At 28.4% G+C, this 11,623-nt stretch overlaps 1 protein-coding gene across 3 annotated transcripts in view; it reads left to right on the forward strand.

Annotated features, from left to right (window-relative positions):
• The window catches only part of LOC132922166 (fasciclin-2), a 153,620-nt gene extending 142,321 nt beyond the window's left edge, over nt 1–11,299 (forward strand). For 2 of the 3 annotated variants that reach the window (XM_060985525.1, XM_060985526.1), the window contains 2 exons: nt 7,438–7,509; nt 8,232–11,299. In XM_060985525.1, the coding sequence (XP_060841508.1) occupies nt 7,438–7,509; nt 8,232–8,316 (157 nt within the window). In that variant the 3' untranslated portion in view covers nt 8,317–11,299. Of the gene's footprint in view, nt 1–3,588; nt 3,718–7,437; nt 7,510–8,231 lie in introns of all 3 variants that reach the window. The other variant, XM_060985524.1, reaches the window with a different exon arrangement.
• Nucleotides 11,300–11,623: the final 324 nt, after the last annotated feature.

Below are 11,623 nucleotides of genomic sequence, written 5' to 3' on the forward strand. Positions count from 1 at the left end.
ACTTTAAACGCTTTTCTAAAGAAATAAGCTGTATTCGTTCGATTTTCGTTTAGGCGCATCGAAAAGAAAACGCTGCAGAAGCAAATATAAAATTAGAATTATGGTTTACGAAGTTCAAAAAACCTATACAATTTATTTATAAAAACTTCAAATTATGTAAAAAAAACATTATTTTCAACAAATCGAAAATCGACAGTAATGCAAATGAAATTAATTCTCAGGGGTAGTATTTATATATGAATAATATATAACCTCTACAGGGTTTTGGAATAATCTCTTTCCATATTCGTTGTAAGTCGAATATTTTTTATTCGTATTTTATAAGAGGGCTTACTTCCTCCCCGCCACCATATCCACTATTTGCGCTACTACAGGTTTTGTGTTAAAGTATTAGCTTGTAAACGTCAAACATGCACAATAAAATCTGTGTGTAATTATCGTTGCGAGCAAAAATCGATTGTAGACGTTTATTTTTAAATCAATTGTGTAACAAAAAAAAAAAAAAAATAGTGGGCTGCCATTATTAAAATTTAAAATAAAAATGTGTACAATAATACTATAAAGATGATACGTATTATATTTTATACACTGAACCGTCGCTATACTTAGTTACTCCGATGTAGCTGTTAACGAAGGTTTTGCGAGTTCAAACAACTATACTGCAATGTGTCTTGAGGATTATCTAAAAAAAAAAAAATCATAATAATACGTTGTTATTTGACCTTTAAAGCGTCCACTGTTTATTTTAATATTATTTTATTGTCGTTAACACACATACATACACGCATAATGATTCTTTTACCGCAAATCAGTTGAACATTATCTTGGAAATTTAAGAAATGTATTTTATAGACTTCAGAATCCATTATTTTATTTTTATTTTTTTACTAATTTCTTGATTTTAAATAAACATATATGGATGTTTAGTCGACATTTTCGGAAGCTTAGGTAGCTTAGCACCTCCTGTTTTGAAATCAGTGCTCTCATACTTTCATAGATCATAAAACAATGATAAGTCTATAAACAATTATAATAGACCTTATCATTAGAGAATTGTTATTCAATGAAAATAGTACGCTCCGTGTTAGAAAGAGAAACCTTCCAAAAGCATAGATAATAATATTATAATTTGCTTTCTCTCTTACACAAAAAAAGATCATAGTATTATATATAGTAGTGCTGATATAGCCATGACCTATCCATAATACCATTATTACATATGAATAATTATTTTGTTTGGTATGCTCACAAATCAACATTTTATTGAACTGAACAAAATCAATAATAAATATCTAAGAATCTTTTCATTTTGATCTGGAGGTGCTATATCAATTTAATCATCTATAGATAGGTAAAGAGAATTTAATATCTTGTTTGTCTATAAATTAGTACATGGATCAATTGACTCTACTAATTTTTTATTTCAACTACATTTATCTGTTCCATCCTTTAATTCAAGGCATCTGTATACTTTTAAAATCAAATTCCGTGCAACTAATATAATATACAAACCCTCTTGATCGCGCTATGTACTGTACTAATAATTTGTCTGATGACGATTTATTTATCAATAATTCTTTACCTTTTATGTTAAGAAAATTGCATCATTTATTATTATATGAGTTTATTATTACTAGTTTTTGTTGTATATATTTATAAAGCAATATTATATACAATTACTGTTCAACTACTTCAACTATGTATTAATTTTCTTAGTCCGTAATTACAAGATTAACTGAAAAAATAGCGGACTTCAGCACTTTAAATTTTTACATTGAAATTATGCTCTGATTTGCCGGTTAATGTCGTAAAATAGAATTGTTTTGTGTATACTGTTACTATATCAATTATTTTTGTTGTATTATATTTAGTTATGATCCTTTAGAGCGATACTGTATATTTCTCGTATTATTATAATGCGATATTATTGCAGCATAGTAGTTTAAAAAGGTGACGGTTGTTCGTATTTATTATTATATATTAGTTTTTAATAATAATAATATATTTAATGGTTTTAGATAACTATATAAACTATGTATTTTATATCTATAATAATAATATGTATATTTATATCATAGTATGCGCATAAATTGCTTATTACGTGATTCCAAGAAAGAACTCACTTATATCACTTTGAAGGTTCTTGTTTTTTTTTTAATACTTAATTTATAATTTTATTGTTAATAAATTTAAATTTTTTTTTCAAAAAGCAGTTTCTAAAAAAGTATTATACAATTAATAAGGTATATGAACGAGTTGAAAAACCCCCTCATACTGGTGAAAAGGCGACTAGAACTTAATATGCCAATTCAATTTTTCTATATTTTAATGATTTTTAATTATAATTGTATAATATCACTGAGATAAGGTTCCAATCGTTTGTGTTGCATAGGTATTTGTAGTCTGCGCATGTCTATGTATCAATGTGTGAATGTATGCGTGTGTGCACGTTATATTTTTTAACTATGTTATTAAACACGTGCATATACACGACAATATATTTTATTATTATACTTACAAACACCCTTTGTTTTCCATATAACCTTGACCGTTAAGTTGTGTGTCCTCGCGTAAGTATATATATATATATTTAAAATTAATGATATGTGTGTTGTGGTTTTTTCCACCCTCGAAAATAACAAAAATATGAATTATTATTTTATTATAATGCAGTGTTTGGAATCGTGAAATATTGATATTTTTATAACACAGTTCTAACTTATAACCCTAGACATACATAAGTATTTTAACAAATAGTAGTAATCGGATAGGTTAGATTATATATTATTTTGTATGATGTCTTTTAGTAAGATATCGCCTACTCTTATATGAATATTGTAAACCTTAACAGAAAAATTATTTCCTTTAAATTACAATATAAGATATTAAATATTACGTAAAAAAGGAAATGAAGATTAACACCATAGTATTATAAATTACTAAGTTTATACTTTTTTGTTTAATTAATAATAATACAATAATAAATTGATATACTTCATGAACATTTCAAATTGTATGAGTATCTATATAGTATTATTAAATTCACACTTTTCGTAAGTAATATTACTCTTTTATACTCGTTAGTCATATTTATTATAATTTATTAATAACTATATTATAAAGAGTGTCTTTCCGTCGTTAACTCACTTTTTCTGATTAATTTTTTAAAAGTTCTTCCTGAATCGAGGAGCTACACACATTTATAAGATAATAAAATATTATTTTAAGAGTATAATTAGTTTTTATTTAATTAAATGGCTTCGTTCGCAATTCCTTTAAAAAAAAAACCATTACAGCTAATTAAACAATATCAAACCGTTATTAATTTTCAAAATTATAATTATCGATGTTGTGTACCAATATAATATGTATAATTAAATATTCAGTCGAAAATAAGCTGTTAGAAAATTGATTCGGTGGCGATAACCGCGACGGTGAGACATTTTTGTATTAGATTTGTATCATATATACTTACATGTGGTTGACTTGGTGGATATTTTGTCATTGTGTTTTTATTACCTGTGTTTATAATATTACATTTTATTGTTATTGTTATTATTATTTATTCAAATCGAGGGCCGTTTTCAGTTTGTATGGATGGCGTTTTCCGTTGCCGTATTGCAACAACAGCACGGGCGAATCGTCCAGTAACGGAAACGGTTCTTCTTACACTTCCGACGTAGAGAAAGTCCCCTTGCCAGATATGAACTTTGTGTTGTAAGAAACGTGTTGTCTGTTTAATTAATTAATATTTTTATTATTTAATTGATTTGGTTTGGTCGCTTGTATTTACCATAATATCAAAATCTTAATTATCAAATGCGTTATATTCTATACTTTCTGTACCTATACCTATAACCTATAAGATATTACTGTAATGTAATACATAATACTTAATATTAGGTACTGGGTTTTTTAGTTGCGGACAAATTAATAAAAAACCATGTGCGTTGCAAATACAAATATTTCCCTTCAACTTTTGTAAGACTTAAGATACGTTACCAATCTTAGTACTTAAATCATATTTAAATAATAGGAAGAGGAATTATTTAAAATATAACTATTTTGGGATAAACAGTCGTAATCCCAAGTAAGTAAGCAAATATTAAACGGAAACCATTAAAAGCATAATACTGTTAATTAAATAATATTTTTTGAGATTAGATCTGAATATAGTCATAGATAGTAATTTCACCACTCAGAAATTAGTAGATATTAAGCACAAAGATATAATAACTTATATTATACACGGACTTTATGTTCGGAATTATAACGTCCAAATCGAAACTTGTAGGTACTCGCTTATATGTCAAAAATAATCATTAGAAATTACGAACCTGGGGAGTTTAGTCCGCAACTATAATAACTATGCAACCTGCTGTAATATTATTATTATGTATTATGCCTGATCTTTTTCTTCCTTTCTCTCTCTCTCTCTCTCTCTCTCTCTCTCTCTCTCTTATCTTCCTCCCGTTTGTGTTGTGTGTGCGCCGCCTTGTTTTTTTTTTTATGTATTTAAATTATTACAAAAATATTATTGTACGAATTCTTCTATTTTGTGTGCGTTGTATGAGTGGTTTTAATTTTTTTTTATTTTGTTTTCGTTCGTCGTGCATCTACATCGTTCATGCGATCACGAATAAAAATATTTGCTGCGTGTTTTGAGACTGATAAGCAACTAATTAGAACGATAAGCGACTTGATACGAAACGATGCTATAATAATAACATCTATATTATGTTTGTATCGGTAACGTTATAACTCATAATATGCACCTCCCGTAGATCTCGCTGCTATGTAATATGCTATAATACTGTTATCTTCTATACACGCCTGCTGCAGCTAACACATCATATATGCGTTTAACATAATAATAATATAGTTTATAATATTATATAATGAAGATACAAATTTGAATAATTTTGTACACTTGACATGATGTTAATGGCTTTGGTTTAACACCCTAGCTACTTATAAAACTGTTTAATACGCAGGGCCTACACTGCAGCGACGGACCTCGCGCGCTCTTCAAAGGTCGAGCGTCTGTCGTACGCGGCGACCAACGTATAATAATATTGTTATTATTATTATTTTATACACACGCGCATTTATTATATATTAATATAACAACACTGCTAAAACGCTATGTATAATACGATATACATACTATAATAAGCTTATATTATAAGCTTTTAAGTTGTTTTAGAATTATATATATATATATATATATGTATTATAATGATATACACTTAAGCCAATTACCTGTCTGCTGCAGACTAACTCGCTTTAAATTAATTTTTTCCCGCTTTTGCGAAATGTAAAAAATGTTTGGTGTTTGGTGTTTTTTTCCGAACACATGCCAACGTGTATACCTCTACTATATTTACATTTTTTACGATGTAGAATATAATATTGTATACAATATGTACGATAAATAAATAATATTTACATAGGTATATGTACGGTAATGCCATAGGTCAGTGGTGGCGCAAACTTGGGTGATCTGTAAGAAATTCTTTGTGTACACATAGTGATTTTTTAAAGACGTGGTTCATGAAAAAACCAACTTGTGTATAGTATATAGGATAGTGCTGGGCAACCGTGTTTTTCCTGTTTTCTAGTGCCTTTAATTGGGAAACATGATGACCCACTCTGTATAAAAATATAATTTTAATTTTAAAATTCAAATGCTTATTTTTTACCATTGAAAACATATATACATATTATTTCTACACATTAACCGCGGGTTTCAGCATAGAAAGTCTAGCCCGATAAAACCCAGTCTGCTTTCAGGGTTCAATAAAATAGATTCTTAAAAAACACCCCCCCCCCCCCCCCCGATAAAAGCAGAAAAGTCTTGGATGATTTTCAAATATAAATATATAAATAATATGAAAAATATTTTTATAAAGACTATAATATAAATACTAAACTAGAAATGAATTACCCAGTCTATATAATATATAACTTAATATATAGCTACACAAAAAATTAATCTCTAATTTATACCTCGACTGACCATCATGTTTTCTAATACTGTAAAACATCTACCTATAGTTATTTTCAATGAGAAAAGCTAACTTTTTACTAATGATCATATTTTTGATTTAATATTGCGAACTATCCAAATGTGGGAAGTCATTAAATAAAATTTTAAAAAATGTAAAACTCGTAAAAAATTTGCAACTATAAAATATTAAGAAAATTAGTGGAAAAAAACAATAAAATACATCTTTTAGTGTTAAGAAGTTTATATCCCCCTAAGTACTCAGCACTTAAAATTATGATGTATAAAAACATTTTTGACTGGTATAATGAGTGACGTTAAAATAATCGCCTTGTATAATATACACAATATAAATTCTCGATTAAAGCAACATAATTACAACGCATTATAATATACGCACGTAATAGATACGCCGCTTTTAAACATAATATAATTTTGGTCGTTGTAACACAACTTAGGTACATGCAGTCTGTTGTAAACATTATAATAACTATGTGTAACTTGTAAAGACTATAGGTGCGTAAATTAACACTAAGAAAAAAGTTTGCGCCACCGCCACCTAGTGGTAATATACACGATATATATATTGTTATTATATATAGTACTTACACACACATTATATATACAGAGTGACTCACCAAACACGCTCACCCCCTTTTCTTCTTTAGTAACTAAGTTATTAAAAATCTGATTTTTTGGAATTTTTAATTAAACTTAAAAACCATGTTTTCAAATACTTTAAATTGTTTTGTATTACCTTAAGATAGTCCTGTGGAGAAGCAAATTTTTGTTTTCCAAAATAGTTTTTAAATAAAAATGATTTAATATATAATTTATTTGAAAATGTTAACGTATCAAAATCAAAATTCGAAATAGTATTTTTTGAGTTATTTTACTTTTTGTATCTACTAAAGATGATAAATCCATGTTAAGGGGGATTAAAAATATAGAGGTTTTAGTTATTGGACAATTATAATTATATTTATCTATCAGTATTTATAACTTATAAGAATAGTTTAAATGAATAATATAGATCCAATATTGTATCTATTTGGAATTTTTTTTAAACCATTTTTAAGGAATTTTAACCTTAAAATAAACATTTTAATAATTGAAAAATTACTCGTTGGAATTTTGAATTTGATATATATATATCAATATTTAAAACAATATATACACCAACTAATTTACAATAGGGGTATTGAAAAACTTTATGTACAATTTCAAGAATTTAAAAATTCCAAGTATCATAATTTAAATTAATTAATTATTAAATTAAAAAGTAAGAATTTAAAATGCTTGATAAATTACTCTGTGTATATAATATATATATTATACATATATAATGGCACCGTCTTATATAACATGATATAAACGATTTTATTAAATGAGTATATTATACAATATTCGATTTACGTGTTGTTTTCTAGCGAGGGAAAAGAACTGTTGACCAACGGCAACACCTATCAGAGCAACAATTTGCGCATCGAACCCACTGAAATGTAAGTATATATGAAAAACGACATTCACAAATAAAATCGTAAATCCTCATCTTATCAAAGGTTCCTGGTTAGATTGTCCAGATGGGCGTTTGTTTGATTATACGTATACCTCAGTCATGCCATCCCTTATTCACCCCCACCCCTTCAAACACACTCATACACCATGTGGTGCCGTTCACTGCACCGTAAGGTTAGGCTTCCGAAAATAGACCGGCTGCAGATATTTTTTTACAACAAAGTTTGCGTGCCGTCGTTGAATTATTATTATTGTAGTTTTCGTTTTATAAATTACAATTTAATAATTCAAATAAATTAGTCAGGAGCGACGAATCGGGGAGGAATTCGTTGCATGCATATTATACGTAATATCTATATCAACTAAATCAGACAAATCGCTCAATTACATATTGAACTTGGAAATACTGTCGAAAATTGCTGAATGTTTTTTTTATTAACGTCTGATAAAATCTAACTCGAATTTTATATCAATTATTTCTCGACCGACCAGCGAAACTAATTTAAAACTCGCGTTTTTTTTTAATACGCTATACTTATACGTTGTAATAACACGTATTATTTTGAACCTCTTTCCGATAATACCTACGTGCCTGTGACAAAAATCGACCGCTCGAAGCCGACGAATCTAGCCACCGTAGTAAATTAACCATAATAACAGTAATAACATATAATTAAACCGTCCGGCTTTTGTCCACATTTCGCAGGCTAAAAAAGGACACTGAGGTGGAGTACGACGTCAAACGGTCCGTGTCGCAGACCCGTTTCGTCGGCAAGGATTCGGCCGTTTAAAAATGGGCGCACGCAAACCTAAACCAATCCGACGACGATGACACGATTGCACGATACTACACACGTATTCCGCGTAAAATGCACATTACGACGACGGCGGTGTATGCGGAGCGACGTTTTTCACGACTGACAAATATATTTTGAAAAAAAAAATTCTTAACACTAATAATATATTATTATGATTAACGCTATAATATAATATTATTATGATTGGGGTGTATAATTATAATTGTACGCGAAACGATTCGAGTTTGACCGACTGAGTTTCGCGCCGCTCTAGCATTTATTTTATGTAATTATTATTATTATTATTATTACCGTAGCGTTTTATACTACCTAGCAACTATACTATAATATATAAGTACAACCTATTATGCTGCTACTACATAATATTTTTATTATTATTATTATATTATATACAATATACATTTTACTTTTATTATTATTACTAAACAATGTTTACTATTACAATATAATATAATATTATAACTACTGATATTATATATTATATACCGCTACTACCATGTAAAGCATTCGTGTCGTGAACGCTCTCGAATATCCCTCCGCTCCGATTTGTAGATAATATTTTCAATGTTCTATTTTTAAGTGTTTAGTGTTAAGCATTATTAATTTTTATTATTTTATTTTATACATTATAATATGATAATAATTAGGTACCTATGCCGATAACGATATTTTGAACGAATTTCCATCGAACAATAATCTCTGGACGACTCGGTTGAGAACTATCACAATATAATGAACCCTTTTATTGTTGTCCACTCGTACGATTCGATATCATTCCGAACCATTTACGATACCAAAAAAATAATAATAATAACACATTTGCAGCTGCAAAAACGCATGATTTTAAACAATTTAAATACAACTATGTAATTATTATAAAAAATATTATCCCTGTACGTGTACCTACGCCAAAAGCATGTAACCGATAACTGTGTGGCACATATGTACACTCTGCTGGATTTTATTCGAATTCGTTCGTTTTTGTCGGTTGAATCTCGGTTTTGAAAAAAACAAACCATTACCTATTACTACACGATTTTTTTATTTTTGCTTTTACAACGGACGTGATCCGCCCAACGTTTCGGTTTGTTTGATGCTGCTTTGTACTTAATAATAATATGCATGTGTCGTGTAAAGATTATATTATAATATATTATGTCTTAAAACTATTTTCGTATTATTGTGTAACGATCGTTTGGTTTGATAATTTTTTTTTTATTATTATTACTATTTCTTAAATTTGTTCCTACGTACATAATTTTTTACTTTTTGTTTTTTTTTTAAATTTAAATTGTGTGAATATATTGTCAGTCGTAAAATAATTATTTTATATAATATTATATATTTTGTGAAATTTTTGTGATTTGGTTTTAAGTCGATTGGCGCACCGGTTGACTATAAACACTAAAGTTCTCTATTATATTGCCATTTAAAGTAATTAAAACATTATAATATATATAAGTTTTGGATTAAGGACCACTTTTGTGGTTCTTACTCAAACGTTTCATGGTTTTGATTCTAAAGGCTAAATTACATCTATCCTTTTATGTTTGTAATCGCGTAAAACGGCGCTGTCCCGTCTTCCGATAAATTCGAACAATTTAATCATTTACATAATATTATGATGTATAACACTTCTTTATTATACAAACGCGTTTTACACCTTCGTCCTATTATCCAAGTATAATATTATTATGGTTTTCGAAGCTTTTTTTTTTTTTTTTAATGCGCGTTTATCGGTTATTTATTTTATACATTATTATTATTTTTGCGGAAAACTAAGAATTACCGAATGAAAAAATTGTTTATAAAATATATATTATACAAATCAATCATAATTCGTATTGTAAATTATGTATATTATTATATTTAAATTTACTGTGAAAAATGTATTATTGTTTTTTTTTTCGATTTAAGATTTATATTATACATTTCTGCTCGTCATCGATCGCCGCCGCCTCGGCTGCTATCTTGACATTTTTATTTTTTATTTTTATTATTGTGACGAGTGAATTTAATAATTCCGTAAAAACGATAAAAACATAGTATTATAATAACATGTAATGCTTATGATTCATTTAATAATTGTTAATTTAACACATTTATGCAATTTAATAATTTCCATTGACTCGTTTGAAAACCGTCAATACGTGTTATATTATGCTTGTCAATTTCGAATTTCAAAACCGACCTTTTAACCATTTTCCACCCTGTGCTTACATAACTCGATATCATTGTTGTTGTCTGTAATAATAATATCTGCAGCGCAGTGTACGGTCATAATATAATAATATGAACTAGCATCCTCTTCCATTCGACGGCGCGTGTTTGTCTTTCGATGTGCGTAAATCGTTTAATATTATATTTTACACCCGCCGTCATAGTGAGCATCGTGTCGTTTGTTATTGTTCACCGCCGGCCGCTGGTTTTCAAAACGTTTCGCGCTGAGAATAAAATCGCTGCAGGTAAACGTTTTACAACCAACGGTTTCTATATTGTTTTTCATAAATCTCATCCGATGTGTAGGTGTAAAGTGTTTTGCGATTTCCGTTTGATTTCTCAATAATAATATTCTTTATCAACTATACCTTCGTATATCATGTCAGTACGTGTTACTATAATACACTCTCAAAGATTTATTTTTTTTTCGCGCGGACGACGTTTTATCACGTACGAACGTGCATTGTAAATAACATATTATATTCTACCCGTAATACTATAACAATAAAAATAATATATATTTTAATAATTAACTATTATATATAAACATGTGTTACGTTTAAGTGTCAGCTATATGAACAATAATTATAATATATTTGTATGTACGTAGGTGGTATATATTATAATATTATATATGTAATTTACCAATCGTCTGCCTCTATACTATAATATATTAATATATAATTATGATATTTTTTGTCTGCTGAAATACATTTTTTTTCGTGAATGTGAAAAAGTAGGTTTTTTTTATTCCTTCTTGCAGTCCTCGGAGTCCGTCGTTAGTTTTGTACGGTAATACACACATTACATTGGTGCTCAACAACAAAAAAATAAAGAACGAAGATCACGACGAGGTTAAAGTAATTTGACAATTGTATGAAATATAAGACGTATAATATACTATATACGTGGTATCTACAGAAACGGTCGGTAACAAGAAGTTTCATCAGTGCAGTGGTCGCCTTTTGACTCGACTATAGCCATTACTTATAAAGGTACCTCTTAACTATTTCGTTTATCACGTCACGCAGTAACTATATTTTAGTTGGTACTTACCATG

Source organism: Rhopalosiphum padi, chromosome 2, assembly GCF_020882245.1.
Source record: "Rhopalosiphum padi isolate XX-2018 chromosome 2, ASM2088224v1, whole genome shotgun sequence".
In the NCBI taxonomy this organism is placed as follows: domain Eukaryota; kingdom Metazoa; phylum Arthropoda; class Insecta; order Hemiptera; family Aphididae; genus Rhopalosiphum; species Rhopalosiphum padi.